General features: G+C 38.5%; 1 protein-coding gene across 1 annotated transcript; it reads right to left on the bottom strand.

Moving 5' to 3' along the window:
* Positions 1-364: 364 nt before the first annotated feature.
* On the bottom strand, positions 365-17,510 carry TMEM237 (transmembrane protein 237). Its single transcript, XM_054830645.1, has 14 exons — positions 17,488-17,510; positions 17,253-17,330; positions 14,484-14,515; positions 13,518-13,528; positions 12,936-12,992; positions 11,159-11,272; positions 10,669-10,783; positions 9,763-9,923; positions 8,978-9,101; positions 7,764-7,955; positions 6,713-6,786; positions 6,148-6,241; positions 4,782-4,903; positions 365-3,276 (listed from the first exon to the last, which is right to left on the bottom strand). The coding sequence occupies exons 2-14, from the start codon at positions 17,280-17,282 to the stop codon at positions 3,209-3,211; spliced, it is 1,194 nt and encodes a 397-aa protein (XP_054686620.1). The 5' UTR covers positions 17,283-17,330; positions 17,488-17,510; the 3' UTR covers positions 365-3,208.
* Positions 17,511-18,160: the final 650 nt, after the last annotated feature.

Raw genomic sequence — 18,160 nt, 5'->3', positions numbered from 1 at the left:
CCAAGTCTGGAGCAGCTCCAGGGCTGGAGCTCCCACAGACAGCCCCTGTGCCACCCCCCCGCCAGCCCCCTTCCCGCCCCACTCGTCCCAAATCCTGTCAAACCTCCTGTGGCAGCCAATGGTAATTTTCCTGATGTTGCCTGCAACCGTTTCCACTCATCCTTTCACTGTGCAGCTTGAGAAGAGTCTAACTCTTGCCTTTGTTATCACCCATTAGGTGGTTAAATACAGCAGTCAGATTCCCCTCAATAATTATTCTTTTTAGGCTAAACAAACCCCATTAACTGATGAAATACACTTTACTTCCTAGTTTTCAGGAGTTTACAATACCATTTCTGATTGTGCAAAAGACTAGTACAGCAGCAGGAATATGATGGACAGAAAGCAAAGCCATTATTTACAACACTGCCACAAAAAGAAAAAGTGTTCTCCCATAATCACCTGTTCAGAGGTTGTATATTATACGTAATATTAGCACTGGAGAAAAAATTAGACAAACTGATTTATTTTAAACAGACTAATCATTTGGAAACAGGACAAAGTAGTACAATCATTTCTAACCAGAGCAGTTGTTTAATTTTTATATATGTAAAACCAAGAAATTGGCACTAACATCTTTGTAATTTTTTTCATTAACACAAAAATACCGCATTAAAAGCAATGGTATGGAAACGCACAAAGGCATTTCAGTTAAGGCTTCTACAGATACTGCATGTTCAGTAATTAAACATCTATTTTGTAAACTCATTCTAAAACTTTCCAAGTAACTAAACAAAAAAGCTCAGTTAAACTCATATTCCATTGTGACTCTTAATAGGATGAAAAATACTTTGTAAAATAGATAATTAGCCATCAAATTGTTTTATTAAGTGTGATTTTTAAATGGCAACCTCAAACCTCATTAATTTAAGTATGCATATACTTGGACCCTCACAAAAAGATACACTGGAAAGGCAAGCCTGGTTTGAAATACTTGATCCCATTAAGTTCATTAACTTAATCCCTGCTCAATCATCTAAACAAACTACTGTATTTCACAGTAAGAATGAATCTGGCTCTTGGCTAGCATTGCTTTGTCCAAGGGATACTTGGAAGGCCAATTCCTAGTAATAATGTCAGAGAACAAGCAATGATGTTAATTCAAGTTTTTTCCTGTACCCATTTGATGCCTTAGCACAGTTTTACCTGACCTCCATACTTTATAGGCAAAATTACACTTCTTACCATGCCAAGATGACAGAAACGTCAAGCAGCAAAGAGAAGCCATTATTAATCTCATCTTCAGGAGCTCAACAATTCTGTAAATTAAACACACCACATCTAGAGAAACTGTGGTGGCAACCTACATAGGAACACTTAAGTAGTGCCTCATCTCCTATGGCCAAATCATGACAAGAACCTCCAGTGCAACGCTGCAGCGGTGCAGCACCCTGAATCTCTCCATTTTAATGTACAATGCAGTGCCAGCCATAATTTAGCTCTACAGTTTTGCAAAAATACATACACAAGAGCCCTAACAATTTACAAAAAAGGTTAACAGCTCCTTCCCACAATGAAGTGAATGCCCCAGAATGCAACCAACAGCTGTGGAATGTTAAATTAAATTAAAATTCTGGTAGAACTCTTCCCCTCACACCCCCCCCCCCCAAGATTACCACAGCATTTAAAAATGTAATAAACACTAAATTTTCTAATTAATTAAATTTGCTGGATGACCATAACAGAACTCAAGTCCTCCACAGGGCAGCAGCCCTAGTTATTTATGTTCCCATCCTTGTTTTAAAGCAACTCAGGTAGCAGCTTAGAAAGTTACTGGCTCTTTAACATCCCCCTTCGTGTCTTTTACCTGGCTATTCTTAACGTCACTACCAGAAAGTACAGTAATTCTCCAGGGAACTTTGACAACTGCACACCCTTTACAACCACACTTAGACACACACATTAAATGAAACAATGCAAAATCAATACATATTAAATAACATATACAAATAGGTTTGGGGCTTTAGGTGATACTTTCCTAAGAAACGCATTTCATACTAGCTCTTGTTTATATCTACTAAGGACATTGTTTCATCCTGCAATACACCTGTACTTATTCACATCTGCAATGCTTTCATTTTGCCACTTTAATATAAAAGAAAAAGAATGTTGGCTATCATCATCAAAACCCACCAAGTGCCACTATTACTACTATATCACTACATAGAAAGTGGTTTGCCACAGAGTTCTTGTTTTGCCTTAGTAAGCATTTTCTTGTAATTTTAGGAAGAAGTTTCTCATTCCATCCTAACACAAAACAACAAAAATCCTTTTGGGCGAAATTAAAATAGCTAGAAGTAGGAATGTTTTTAACATCTATGAAATCCAAGTTTCTTTAGAAAGAGCAGTGAATGACACTATTGCTCTTGCCATACAAGATAAGGAGAACTGTTGAGAAATTACAGGACATACATATATATCCCTGTTGGCAACCCAAAACCGCCCTGCTTGATTAAAAGATGTATTTAGGTATTCATTAGCTGACTAAACTATTGCAACATGAAAACTTCTGTTTCTTGCATCCACCTGAGCTTGAAAGAAGGTGTTATCATCAAGATCTTTGTCAAGAGAACTAAATGAACATGAGAAAAATAAAGTGTCCTCTTTTAAGGAATTATTAAACAAAATCCCTAACAATCCAGTCCCTTCTTCTAGCAAATACTTTTTATGACAACTAAACCCAGATTATTTTATGCTTACTAACTTTGTGGGTTTTATATTCTCGAACTCTTTTTTATTATAATCTTCCTTAGACTACTTTCTTCATAAGATTTGTTTTAATCTCTAGAGACTAGCCAAATCAGGTAAGCCAACTGCTATCAGCATTAGTAGTAAAAACACGTTGTTGAAGACTGTACAGCAGTCAAAAAAGCACTGAATACCTGATCTGCTGCATCCATCTAGTTTCTTTGGCTATATAGGTAGCAATATTTACAAAATCACTTTGACTTTATGCAGTAGAGATAACCTACTTTGTAAAATAAAAAGCAAAAGCATAAAACTTTTCAATCACATTTGGAAATTGTAGCATAGATAAAAAGATCAAAATAATATATATACAATATAAAAATACATTTTTTTCTTTATGAAAGTTATAATACATGACTATAATACACGTCATGTTGAGCCAACAGTCAGAGCTACAGTATTTGCAGATGCTTGTTCCACACTATGGCTGGACTCTGGGTATGATATTTCCCTGGGGAAATTCCTCGATTTCAGTATGAAACATCAGTTCTAAAAAAGAAAGAAAAGAATTCTGTTGTTTTGTTTGTTTTTTTTTTAAAGTTTCACCTGAATACGATTTCATTATTCCTAAAAAGTGTTCTGGCATTCCCCCAAGCCTCCTGCTTTTCTTCCCAATCGTAGTATCAAGAACTCAGCAAGGGCCTACACTGTCTTTAGAAAACTATTGTTGCCCCCCAAAATTAACAGAATTAGCAATGATGTTAGCAGCTGATCACATGCAGTATCATCCTGCATTCAGCTAACAGCACATTCAGCATATAGACCAGGCTGTGTTTGCCAACAGCTTGTCAACATGGTAAAGTTAGACGATCTTTGCATGCAACAATGTGGTTTATCTGCTCAAGTTTGAGATTCACATTTTTGCTGCCTCATCCTTAGTAGACTAAACTTTCCCTACTATTTGAGATAACTCCTAACAGAATTTCTCTCTTGAAATTTCTGAAGCAGGTTTTCTAATCTTAGTAGGCACATGTAAATATGAAAAAAAGCTCATCAAAACCTGAGTTAAATCCTGCCACTGGCTTTGTTGCATAAGTCTTTATTATTTAAAAAATGGGTTTTACATACAATTAAACATCTATTCTGAATTTTACTGTCAAAGATTGTAAAGGCTGCCACCTAGGTTTTTTTTAATCTCATTATTATATATAGGCAGAGTAACTGGGGCCAGATGAAATACAGAAATCTGTACATTAAAATTCTAAAGTAATCTGAAGAAGCATGTTGAATTATCAGCCTCCCAAACACAAATCGGTGCTTCAATTCACAACACTCTTTGGATACCTGTTGACTTGTAAGTTGAAACTTTTTTATGTACATCATAGCTTCAAGTCACATGCTGCATGCACTTGATAGGAAAGCCGAATTATGATACACTTTTTGGATCCCAGTTGGAATAACAAAAGGAAGGCTGCCTAGTTTCTAACAAAGCTTCTTCTAAGAAAAGGGGATGACTTGCTTGCCCCCTTCTCCAGCCTGAGGACAAGCAGTCCTCATTTGAAGTCCTGTTGTACAAGCACAAATCTGACTTTCCAAAGCTCAGGAGTTCCCAAAACTACTGCAATGTTCTATTGAAAATAATACTGAACTCAAAATGCATTCAGCATTTGCAAAAGGAACATTAATAACATTAGGGAATTTTCTAAAACACAAGCAGAATAAATCCATTTCAAATATTCAAAATACTGTTAAAGTAAAAATTATTTTTCCCTTCAATGAAGAGGAGACACACACACTCTCATGTTTCAAAATTCATGTTGCTTCAGCCAGGTCAAACAAGGCTTTTCTTTCCTTTTTAAATTACTGTTTTTTCTTTATAAAACCAAACACAGACACCACCATCCTAAGAAGTACTTGCTTTGGAAAGTTGCTAGGAGATTATTATTGTTTTTCCTCAACCACAAAATTTCTCAGGCCTAGTCTTGAACACCAAATGCAAAGCACAGCAGATAAAAGCCTGAACAAACAACATTTTGCCTATTAATGTTTCCTACCTTCACTGTGGTCTAACTCTGGTCGGTAAGACAAGAAGATCCAACTTGTCCCAACTAGAATAGACACTACCAGATTCACCACAACCCACGGCTGAACAATTTCTTCCTCTGTACCTGCCATCCTGGGAAAAACACATCATCCCATCAGTCAGGGATTCGCTGGTACATACAGGTTACAGTAATAATTTCAACAGAGTATCATAAAAACAAGCTTGCTAAGCCAGATGTGAAAACAGAACTACTTGTACCATTCTGATGGTCTTGCATTATAAAGGCCTAGTAAAGAGAGAGACTACCGAAGACAGCAACTCAGCTGAGAAACTCCATTATCTCATAGAGAATGTCCACTTGTAGATTTCAATGGCAAGTTTCTTTTCTTGGCCAAGAGACAGAAAATAAAAATCAAAATGTACAGTCGAATTTTACTGTGGTGAAAGACACTGCACAATGTCATCAGTCGATCTTATTTTTAAGCACTTCCTCATGAGGCAGCAAGGGAAGTGAACAGAAGTCAGTAAAGTCTGTCTGGAAGCCAATGCAAGGACTTGTGTACACATGCTGTGGGGTGGATGAGATAGGGCTTTAAAAAGTTATGATTTAAGTTAGCAGACACTTTTCTTACTGTTATAACTGCAGCAGGTTGCAGTATGGTTGCTAGAATCTAGGCTTTTTAATAATCAACTCAACCAACATTTTAGAAGCTCTAAAACAAGAGAAAAAATATCTTAACTGCCCAAACCAGCAAATTTTCATGTAAATGCTTTTGTTCTGGTGCTCCTTGTCTATTTTAAAAACCCGTGCTACTAGAGTTTAAATGCATTAAATATCTACTTCAGAAAGTAACAGTTTTGGATGGGATCTCCTAGCATGAAACAATGCTTCATATTTAATGCCAGCTGTGTCTGCTAAGCCCTTGCATCCTGTGGCAGACATACCACTTTTTTGTAATACCATGACATCCATTTCTTGGACAGATTATACTATCTCCTTCAAAACCAGTGGTGATTCTCTACAGAATGTCCTGTGTCCCTTGAACACAAAAGGGTTACCTCAGTAGGGTCCCATTTCTCCAACAAAAGAGATTCTTAAGGTTTCTGCCAGATGACATTTTCAGCATCATTCCAACAGACTTTTGTTTGAGCTGTAATGGATTTGAAACCAACATGACTGAACCCATCCTTGAGTTCTCATTTTTCAGTGACATTATCAGAGATTCAGGACAAGCTCAGACAAAGGCAGTTTAGTAATGAAATCCTTCATTAGTATTTTCTTATGTATGTCGTATAACCTTTTCAATCCACCAGTTCGACAAAGGTTCCTAAGTGAGCTGTTATAATTTACAGAAGTGATTTCTTAAATTTCCTACCAGATGCTGCCATTTTCCGAAGGTGGTGTGTAGAGGTTAATTCTGTCACATGTCATCTGCTGGCTTAAGGATAAAATAAGAGCAGCAAAGTACACTGGAAGAAATGGAATTAGCAGTGTCAGATATTAATCCCCAAAATGCTGTCTCATCATGACATGATAATTATCACTACATTTTCTCTCCTTTCACTCCACTGCCTCCAACAATAGACTCCTTTAATTCATTCTCTCTTCTTCAACATTCCCCTGACTCTGGTTTCTTCACTTTTGCAATTCATCAGCTACATCAAAGGTGGCATCTTGTGATTCTAGGTTTTTCTAGATCTGTGTTCTGTATTCAGAAGTGGGAAAAAAAACTATCTCACTAACAGCCCCACTAATGCTACTATTGCAAATGCTTTAAAAAAATACGTAGCAATTTTAGTTGCTACTTTCAACTACTAATCAAGTCACTTATTCTAAAGCAGAAAATAACCAGGGAGGAAGGTTTCACTGAAAACAGTATGTAGGATTTTTCCATTTGCCATCTCTTCCAGACAACTTCCTGTCCGCTTCAAATTACTTACGGAAAGAGGCTACTGCTGCTGGGTCTAGGGTAAGAAAACCCCTCACTGCAACTGATGCTTTTGCCAAATCAATCCTGATAACAAAAACAAGAGTCATTAACACAGCCCAGTAAGATAATAATACTGTTCCTCCAACAGTACTCTATTGTTTTTTTACTTTTTGCAAGATATCTTTTTCTGCCTCTGTTACAGTGCCTTAATTCATAACTATATCCCGCACACATGGCAATGGTCCTCATGCCAAATCCAAGAAAGACTGAAACTAAGGAGTATGTTCCATGAAGTTTGTAGCTTTCACAATGGCAGTCCTTTCTAGAGCAGGGAGAATGTGGAGAGATCTGTCCCCTCTCTAATCCTTACCATTCACTTCAGTGTCCACACCACCAACCAAGTTATGCTAATATAACTGCTCACATAGCTTACAGGAGCAATTAAGAAGAACTCAGGCCTCCTCCCTGCCACCACTCTGTGAAAAGTCACAATTTCTTCATAGCGCTAACTCCTCCCCTGGGTTATCATGCTGCCATGAAAACTGTCTGTAACTAAAAGAAACATGTGTAACATCTATGAATCTACACTGTTTATGGTCTTTCTTGCTCCTCTTTCTGTTCATTCCTACTCTTAAGCTGTAATGCAGAAACCCATCTGCAGGACGGGTTTCCAGGTAAGCCAGGAAAACTATTTACACAGCTATGTTGCAAACCTGACTGGGGAGTGGATTCACATGAGAAGTAACTTAACAGAAACGTTAGTTGTTGTCCAACCCTCTCCTCCACCCAAAAAAAAAACCAGGCCAGCTCTTCCATCTGGTTCACCTCATGATCATACAACCACCACCAGCACATTGAAGCAAGGCTGAGGCAACAGACAGAAATGAGTAACAAAGGTCTGAATGCACACCCTTTATCTGTATAGCCAGCCATGTGTAAAATCATTCTTTTAAGTATATCACATTAAATCATCAATAGCAGATCAAAATGTGCCATAGCAAGGTGAAAGGAACATATTGTACACAAATTACATACACCTTTCAAATGCAAACATATTTTACCTGTCAAAGGCTGAAACTGTACTGATAGACAGCAACAAATAGAACAAACTTTGAGCTGGGTATGCTAGTGTCTTATACTGCTCGAGCAGTTTAGAAACTGTGGAAAACTGATTTCCTGCCAAAATGTAGATAACAATGATGTTCCATACAGCATACCCAGCAAGGAAGCCATGGGTGAAGAGTCCGATCACCCTGAATGGAGAAAAGAACATTAGACAAATTTAACATCTTGAATTAGTGAAGAACTACAAATAGAAAATGCCTATGAATCCATCTGTTCAACCCTGCTGCCATGACAGGATCCCAGACAATTTCACAGATTGTTTCTGAGTGCTTTTTTTGATCTAGTTTTAAAAATTCTAAGCAACGGGACTTCTGCTTCCTCCCTTGACAGACTGCACCAGAACCTGAGCACTTAACAAAGAAAACCAAGATGTTTTGCCTGATCGTACCACTACTTCACTTCATTACTGCTACAGTAATGAAATACTTTCATTTGCTGCCTGTAGCTTCCCAAGACCACTGCCCCTTACACTTACACAATGCTCTTAAACCTGTTCACGAGTCAGTCTTTTTATTATCTTCCTTGCTAAGAAAAAGCTGTAAAGGAAATACAGGCTTCCAGATGAAATACACCAGAGAAGAAAATGGCTGTCATCTTCCCATTCTGTATCACAACATGGCTACATATTAAAAAAATAATCATTTTTTGCTATTGTGTGCAAGCTTATGCCCCAGTCCAATTTTACTCCTCCCTCTTTTTCACCAACCAGGATTTTTCTTTGAGAACTATCTGAATTCAGGTATTTTTATTCTGGTCATATAGCTAATGGATAAATTTAATTTTGTAACATTTTTTTCTGTAGGTCTCTAATATTTTTGTTATCAGATCAATCTCTTCCTATTCAGATTTTGTCTGAATCTTTGCAATATGACTTTCTTAGTTATTCTTTTTATAAGTTGCATTTCATATGTGATGTCTAGACTAGAAATAGATATTCTTGACAACAAATAACAAAAGCTAGAAGACTGAGAAACTTTATACCTGTTGCATCCCCAACCACCATTTATTAGAATATCCAAAAGAAATAAAGATATATCATAATGATAAAGAAAATGTGCTAACCTTCAGGGAGAAAAAAAAAACAAAACAACACAACAGCAACCCATAACCCTGATTTCTGCTTATTTACATCAAAATATTTATCTTTCACCTAAAACTTCGGTGCACAGAGAGAGCAACATCTCTGGTAGTCCAGGAGGCCTTCACATCCATAAGTACATTGATATTTTCAGTGGTTTTAATCAATTCTGCACGGTCAGCTGCCTGAAAACGCCCTAAAAGGATGAGGAAATTAGTTTTAGAGAGTACTGTTACCTTCCACTGTCATTTCTACATTAATACTTAGTAGTGTTAAAAAGCTGTAAGCATCAGAAGTTCCATCAGAAAATGTCTTCTCCCCACTTCCTGCCCTTTGTCAACTTACATTCATACCAGGATGCCTCTGTCAGTGTGATGCATCCTGGTGGGTCAGGCTATGGATTTAAGAATGTGCAAAGCACTTTGGGTAATTACTCAGTGTTCCCTAGTACCAAAAAAACCCTGAACAAAAACCCCCAAAACAACAACAACAACAAATCCACCAAACTTCCACTTGGAAGACTTTTTGCAATATAGTAAATGATACTTTCTTCTAAAGGTACTGTGACAGTATTAGGTCAAATAAGCTCAGCTGGATAGTATCAAACAGCCTTTTTCACCCACACCATGGAATTAAAAAATTCAACCAAACATGCCAGCACAGCAACACTAACATTCACTGTTGAAAAATTATCATGTATATTTATTTCCAAATAATTTTTGTTCTGGAAAACTTTTTTCTTCTTTTTTTTTTTTTAAATTTTTCCCAATACTGCAATATTTGGATTTTAAATACAATAATGCTTCCTTTAATTGCAACAATGTCCTTAAATTACTTAAATCATGAGATCTACTTACGATTTTTTTCAACAAACACTTTGCTAACAGGTTGGCTAATTCCAGTGGGAGCAGCAAACACAGGCTGCTGATCTGGGCTCTTTCTGTGCTCATCTTCAATGATGTCTTCCTCCTCCACTTCCAGCTCATTGGAACAGTGCATTTCGGCTGGCCGAGGTTTCCTGTCAGCATAGAACATACAATGAGGCAGAGAAAGAACAGGAAATAAAATGTAAAAACTGAAGGCTCCTGTGAACATTTAACATGTCTAACTTGACTAATAAGAACCGATCAGGCCGCTGACCTGTATAATATTACCCCCGTTTATAATTTTAAGGACTAAAATTCTCATGGAGTTGGTTAACTAAATCCATAAGCTAATCCTTGATTTTGGGGGTTTTCTCTCTATTTAAATTCCTTCCTGTGTCAAAACAGTAAGGTGGGAAGAAATAGATATCAAGAGATTTAACAATTAGAAAAAAAATATACAAACTAAATACAAGGCCAAGAAAGTGGATGCTTTTGGTAGAAAGGCAACTAAAATGATTTAAAGCATAGTTCTTAGAGAAAAGGCACATAAAAAGGATGAGAAAGCAGTTAAGTTTCTCATAAAATTAAGAAAAAGATAGTAAAAATGAAAGCAAGCAGTTACACATTCTAGTTTTTTCATGTATGTGATCGAAATATTAAGCTTATATAAATGTATTCAGAACTGTAATGCATCCAGGTATGCATAAAATAAACAAGTGAAGAAAGTTAGATCTTAACCCTGGAAAGAACTGCATGCATACTATTTATTGCACAGACTGAACAGTGTCCTGGGCTTCAAGACATTACATTTTTGTAATGTGACAATACAAAATGCTACTCAGCCACATTCATTATCACAGTTATTCCAAATTATGAGCTATAGTAGTTTCATCTCACTTTGTTCTTTTTCTCTGTTTGCGGATCACTGTTTCTTCAGCTTCAGGGACATCCATGCCATTTCCATTCTGAAATAGGGATGCAACATTTTGCTGGGTAAAAGAGGTCTCAGAATCTGAAGATTTAAAATAAACCACATGAAAGTTTCACAGCTTTCATAAAAATTGAAATACATTCACTGAAATACATAGTTATTATGTAAACACAGCAGCAAAAAAGTGATGATCTTCTGAGCTTTGAATGATATAAAGGATCTATTTTATTACTTCCAAAACTGTATTGTCACTATTTGCATGAGTGTTTGTACCCTATGGAATCTAAAGTCAGAAACTGCAACTCTAAGCTACCATTCACTCAGAGATTATTTTCAGCTGTTGTAAGTACAAAAGCACATGAAATGTTTTAAGCCAAAATACAAGTTGGCCAATCATCTCTCTGAATTACCAAGTTTTATTCAGCACTCTTTCCAATTTACAATTATTTCACATACCAGTAGGTACTTTCTTCTTCTTGCGTTTCCTTTGAGGAGGGACATCATGAGGTTCAGGAGTTAGGGGCTCACTGCTTTCAGACTGCCGACGAACTGCTGCTTGCACAATACCATCTGAAAACCAGATGAAAAGATCCAGCAACCTTAATTCAGAGCTGCTGAGAAACAGGCAAGAAAAAGCTGCCTTTTGCGACATCATGCAAAATGTCTGTATTTGCCCAGCTTGCAGCTGAGATGAAAATGTATTGGCTAGGAAGTATGAGAGTTAGGAAACAAATGTGGTAAGTAAGAATATACAAAGGTGATAGGTGACAACCCTCCTTTCACCCTGACAGTTTCATGCCCAGGACGAAATTTAAGTATCCAAGAAATAGCACAGTTCCCATTTGGGCATACAGCAGAGCACTGATTGAAAGAAATCTACCACAGGACAGAAGTATACCTCTCTATTTTTCCTTTTTACATGCAAAGATTATAATGTGAGGGACAAGAAACAGTTTGTTACAAGCTGATTCACACAGATATATGTTAAGGCAAAATAGTGTCATATCAAAGGGAAAATTAAATACTAAGCAATCATCATAAGAATACAGAAGGAGTAGAAAAATCTAACACTGAAGTATGTTTATTCCAGTCTGAGAGATGAATTACTATGCTTTGGAGGAATTACATTTCCATGGGAGGTTAACAGGAATTCATCAAATATTCTAGCAGCAGTAGCATCAATTTGCACGATCAGAAGTAGAAAGACAAAGTTACTTCTCCATTTTACATCACATCTGCCTTTTTGTAGCTCTTTCAAGTACTGCAGTTTTTATGATAACAACTGAATCTATCTTTGTTTTCACTTCAAGCACAGGTTTTCCCACCTTTTATAAAGCTTTGCTGTGCTAAAATGCAAAATTAACCAGCAAAGTAATGGCCAAAGCCAAGGCGTACTTTACACTATCATTCAGCTCACTAAAAACAACAGTAAACAAAACTTGATCCTTGGGAAACCCTGCTAGCAACAGCTCTACTTGTTGCATTTAAAGGTCTTTCAGTAGGCCTCAACTGTACACTCTTTTAAGCAAATAAAGGAGGTTTATTCATCAAACCATCATATGGACCCAAGTCAACTGGTTTACAGAAGTCCATTAGATTCTACCACCACATTCTGCTTTATCAAAATAGATCAGACTTGTAATCTTGCTTAAAACGATATGTTTGTTCTGCAGATCCACTTCTTGTAAAAATACAAAGCCCCGGTCCTAGTCATCTTTTAGGCTCTTCTTCAGTGATAATGGAATGATTAACTCGTGGCTTTATTTGACCAAGCACTGAAATTGAGCCATTTTGTTAAATGAGTTTTATCTTAGTTCATTCAAAGATTCAAGTTCTTAACACATTCAACATAACGAGCAGCTTACAACTGGAAATAACTATTTAATGAAGTACCCAAAAATTTCAGAATGGAAACAATAGTAGGAATAAAGGAACTTTTTCAGTTCAGTATCAAGACATGCTGTATTAGCAGTACCAGGAATCATCTAGGGAGAAAGAGCGGAGGATAGAACACGTTACTTCAGTTAGCATTACAGATTTGTTCTAAAATGACACCACTTTGGGGAAAAAGATTGCAGTTGTTCAATATAAAATAAATTGCAATAAATTAGCTGAGAACACTACTCAAAAATAGAGTACAAGACTGAAAACCATGTATCTGTCAGGAGCTTGGCTACAGTACAGGTCTCACCCAGGATTACAAACACAGTTTTCAGTCTCGGCAGGACCTTACCTAATGGAGTCTTTCCTTTGGGTTTCCTTTTTTTGGGACGACTGAGTGGAATTTCATCTGCAGGACATAAACCAGAAATTTAGGTGCACAGCATGGAGAAACCTCCATTTCCTTTTATTATAACAGCCATTCTATTGCTAGTTAAGAAAGGGATTCCTTTTTACAAGTGAAGACATCCTTCACCTTTTTCAGGTAAGACGACAATTCACCAGGAGCAGGAGGAACACAGAAGATGGCAGGAAAACAGGATAAGAAATCTGTCTTAAGTGCAACAGAGGCTAAATATGCACATGCATGTGTGTTAAGTGAAAAACTGTAATACTGTGAAGAATAAACGTCTTGTTTAGAGCACAGTGACAACACTTAATTTACCTTGTTTCAGTGTGGAAATAGCAAACAGTAAACAGAGCAAAGCAAAACAACAGACAGTTCTAGCAATGGCAGCTCAGGTATCCATGCAGTTTAAATAATCAGCCTGCATTTAGGAAAAGTGTAAGGCTCTGTCTTTGAAGAGAGAGGATGAAGTGATGCCAAAAGGAACTACCAATGTTTATAATTCTCTTTAATGCCAGAATAACTCACCTTGGTTTCCACTTCACATTTAAGGAGAAAAGGTGTTGAAGAGCAGTGTAAAAGGAACAAAGATGAGAAGAAAGTTAATTTTGAATCAATTACAATTCACGACAATGAAATTCACACTGCTGCTTTTGTGATTCATTTCCTTATTCCCACTCTTAGTTCTCTTTATGAGCAGTTGTATACAGCAGGGTTAAGGGTACAAAGCAATCATCAAGACTCAACGCTTTGTTCATGACTCTGCACAGTTTCTTGATTGACTAGCTGTGGATCAGATTAAAAGCTTTAATCACCTGGCTAATTAAAACTTGTCTTACTCCCAGATATGTAACAAACCAACAAAAATTATGAAACATTTGAGTGTCTAAAAAGACACTATCTTTATATGTCATCAATCATGAACATCACATTTGCTTTTAGGTACTGTGAAGGAATTCTGAAGTATCATATCATAAAAATTGTAACTGCCTTTCCTTCCACACTGAAAAAAAAGGCCAAATTTTTCCCCTCTACTACGTTGAACTAGTAGACACCTATACCCCTATTCAAGAATATCTAGTCTACTTTCAGAAATTCCTGTTCTGAAGGATTTGTGATTCAAATAAACCAAAGATCATGAAATAAAACAAAGAAGGAAGAAAGAAGAGATTGAAAAGAAGCACATCAGTAAAACTAAAGTAGACATTAATAAAACTAAAGTAGCTATTTGTCTGAAATTTTTTAAAGGGTTAATCTCTCAGGGTATTAAAACTGAGATAATATAGTAAAATGTACTGGTCTCTATAAAACTTTAAAATGCTTTGTATTCCTTGTAAGGGGTTCTGGGACAACAAATTAGCAAGAAAAGCAATTATTTTTAAAGTCATTATGACTACACACATGTTTATTAAACTTATTTCTCTTAATTTCATTACTTTTAAAAACACTGCAGTACAGAACCATGATTGATTCCACAGAATGAGCTGATTTTACCTTGGCACTGGAGGGAGGGCACGAGGCGGGCACTGAAATACAAGAGAGACAAAAGTCAACTTCTGCCAGTGTGAAACCACCTCTCATAAAACAGTTATTTCCTGATATGGTCAGAACACACTATGTTTTGCTACATATGCCTCTTAAATAGCTAGAGACTCCTGATAGAGATATTACATAAAAATAATACATAATATGTAAAAGATGCGGGAATAAGCTGCTTTTACCAGAGTTCTGATGAGCATTACATTAGGGTACCTAACAGCTGTATGCAAGGCACAGTTTGCATTTCAACTTTACTTGAATAATTATTTTCACTTTTCCTATAAGGTACTGCTTTCATTGGAAAGCTTATCATTCATTCTATTTAAATATCAAAATACTGCAATACTTTATACATTCAATATACTTGCACAGTATACAGCGTGAGCTGAGTATTTTCTATTAATCAAGTTGTAAATTCAGAACAACAGTAAAAGCAATAAAAGGAAATAAGCTTATTTATGAAAAAGACTTTTAAATATGATAAAACACTAATTTTCATATAATTTTGAAAATATTTACCAGCAGGTCAAACACAACTAAAAAATCTGAAAATAAGTATCTCCTGTTAACAATCTGAAACAGAGCTCTTGCGTGTTCTAGAAAAAGGAAGGCAGTTTACTTTCAGGTTTTGTATTACACAATTATATGCAAAGAGTATACATGACTAAGTATTGCCCATGCTCCAAAAATTCAGCTGATAGCAGAAATAAAAAAGGCTGTAAGCCTGGGAAGAGTCAAGGATCCACAAACTTACCACTTGTTTCTTTCCCATATCATTTGAAGCTGTTCCCTGAAAGAGGCATTGTGAACTGGTCTATACTCCCTCACGCTGAACCTCAGCTAATTCTGAACTAAAAATAAGCTTCTAGCAGCCAGGATTAGCTGGACGTGAACCTTCCTGCCCGTGGGTTAGGGCCCAGTACTACTCCCATTTAAAACAACAGCAGTATGTTCCATGGCAGCAACCATTACTTATACTGGAAAAACCCTTAACTCCATATGCTGGTACAAGTTCCAGTGAGCAAGTTTTACTTAGGTTCGTTTACCCAAAACAAATGAGACACCTCGTGCAAGGAAGGATTTTCGCAGGATTAGGCCTCAAATCTCTCCTTGGATTTTGGCCATGTTGAAGATTGACAGCAAGAGCTGTTTATATAGGTAGAGAACAGCACATCCTGCAAACTGGTCATGATTGGTCACACCGTACAGGTGCACCATAAGGGAGAAAAAGAATTGAAAAGGGTCAGAGCTTGTTACTTTTATTGTTTCCTACATTCTTGTGGCAGTAATTATTAAATGTTTAGAATAGTTGATGTTTTAAAAAAAACTAAAAAAAGCCTAAAAACTAAAAAACTCACAACTTTTACTCAGCATTCACTGCCTGCACAGTACATCTATCCTGTAGCACCTATTTTGTTACCTTCTGTGAAACAACTGAAAAGTGAATTAATTTCTGTATCATTTATTCCTTGCAACAAAGGAAACCACATGCAAGCAGGCAGTAGCAAATGCTCATCTATCCCATCTGTCCCATCTGTATGAAAGTCCCCAACTCTGCCATATAAATACCAGCTTTATTCTGTTAGTTTCCAGTTTGTCAGTCTGAAGGAATTCACTCCAAGCTCTATAGAAAGGGTGAGTTTGGGCACAGGTTTCCAGGGAAATTTCATTACTGACAGGAGAGCTGCTGAGTACTACAGTAGCCATAGTGCCCCTGAAGCCAAGAAACTCCCACAAGTAGCTGCTGCCTAAGCAAAAATCTGTGCTTGTGCACGTGAGCCAGGCCACAGGACAGTGGGGCACACCTGGGAATTCTCACTCGAAGGGAAAAGAAATAACGAACTACACAACCCCCTGAGTGTCCGTTCAGGGATGCAGAGCAGAAAATGCCTTCACCCCTAAGCACGACTTGTGTGAAACAGCAGCACGCCCAGGTACTTACTCCCCAAGTGCGGTGAACTAAGCTGCCAGCACCAGACTTCAGAGGTGGTATCAAAGGGACGGTTATGCACAAACTCGAAGGTTTAAAAACACCTAACCAGTCTTTACAGATTTAAAGATTTGCACGTTTGGTGGTTTGGGTTTTGTTGTTTTGTGGGGTTTTTTTGAGATACATATATAGATGGAAATATGAAAACAATGATAAACTACTTGCTTGCACCCCCAGCAAAGGAACGTGCGACCCTGCAGCCAGCTACATCCCACCTCCCGCGGGTACCAGGAGGGCGGACACCGCCGCCTCCCCCGTGGAGCGCGGAAGTAAGAGCTACGCTGCCAGAGCGCCCTACTCCGGCGTCGTGCTTCAGCTCCATCTCCCCGGCAGCAATCCCTGCCACTGACAGCTCCAGTACAATTCTTCAGCAACAGCGCTCAGGGCGGACCAAGCTCCCACCACCGGTGCTCACGGCCGGGCGCCCCGAGCTGCAGCCCCGCGGGGCCGGCGCTACCGCGGCCACCGGCACTTTGCCGCCCTGTCGCCCGCTCCCCGCCCGGCTCCCTCCAGCGGGCCGATGGCTTCCCACCCGCCCCGGCCCCGCCGAGCCCTCACCCCGCGGGGGCCCGCCTGCCACTCCGCCATGCCGCGCCCGCCACCACCGCCGATCTCCCGGGCGCCGCGGGGAGGAGCCGGCACTCACTTCCGCCCCCGCGCCGGGGCTGCGGGAGCGCGGCGGGCCGACGCTGCGGCCCCCCCAGCGGCGGGGAGTCCTGGCCTCTCTCTCCCACCTGGGTTCGCGTCCTCTCCGGCGGCTTCATCAGCAGAGCAAGGCCGTCCCGGCGGTGCGGGGGTCCTCGTCCCTCGGGCTGCAGGCGAGCAAAATCAAATGCACATTAGTGGGAAAACAGGGTTTCTAGCATCCTTTAAGCTTGTAGCCACGGACACAATTTGTAAATTGAAGTTATACACAGTAAAGGGAAAGGGAAAAAAAGTAGAATATGTGATAAAATTTTGTTACAGCACAAATGGACACAAAGCAAACGCAACTCTAGTGAGAGCATCTTTCTTTCCTAATAGTGAAAGCAGATCTGCCTGTAAGCAAGCACATGAAAAATAGGCAAGGAGAAAGAGTGGACAAATGCTGAACTAAGCAGCAGAAGGGGGAAGCTGGTCATGGGCCAGAAACACAGAGCTGGCACCAGTGTACTTAGCCCATGTCAGTGACATGTTGGGACTCTGGTCTCTCCAGCTTTACCTCTAAACAAGGAATACTAGGCCTGACTCCAGAACAGGCAGGTATGGAGGTAGCTGCAATATTTGGTTTCAAATAATCTTTTTCTAGACTATTTAAATTGCTTTTGTTGATTTTCAGCCAACAGAATAATAATCTGTGTTCCTCAGGGGGCAAGACAGCTGCAATGTGAGGTGAAGAGAGTAACTTGTTTGCCACAAACACTGCACCATTTGATGAGGAGAGCATGCTACCATAGAGCAACCCAATAGGAAAAGGGACTTCTGACTTTATTTCCCCTTTGGTAAGTCCATGTTCTGGCAGTTGTTCTGTCAGCTTTTACTCACACGAGTTGATGGAACAAAAGAAAATATGTACTACATGTACTGTAAAGATAACTGTGGTTTCTAGAATAATTTTTATTGTGACAGCACCACTCTGTGCCTGTCTTAAAAGGTAAAAAGG

The sequence above is a fragment of the Grus americana genome, chromosome 6 (assembly GCF_028858705.1).
Source record: "Grus americana isolate bGruAme1 chromosome 6, bGruAme1.mat, whole genome shotgun sequence".
Taxonomy (NCBI): Eukaryota; Metazoa; Chordata; class Aves; order Gruiformes; family Gruidae; genus Grus; species Grus americana.
This window is presented reverse-complemented; position numbering and strand designations above follow the sequence as displayed.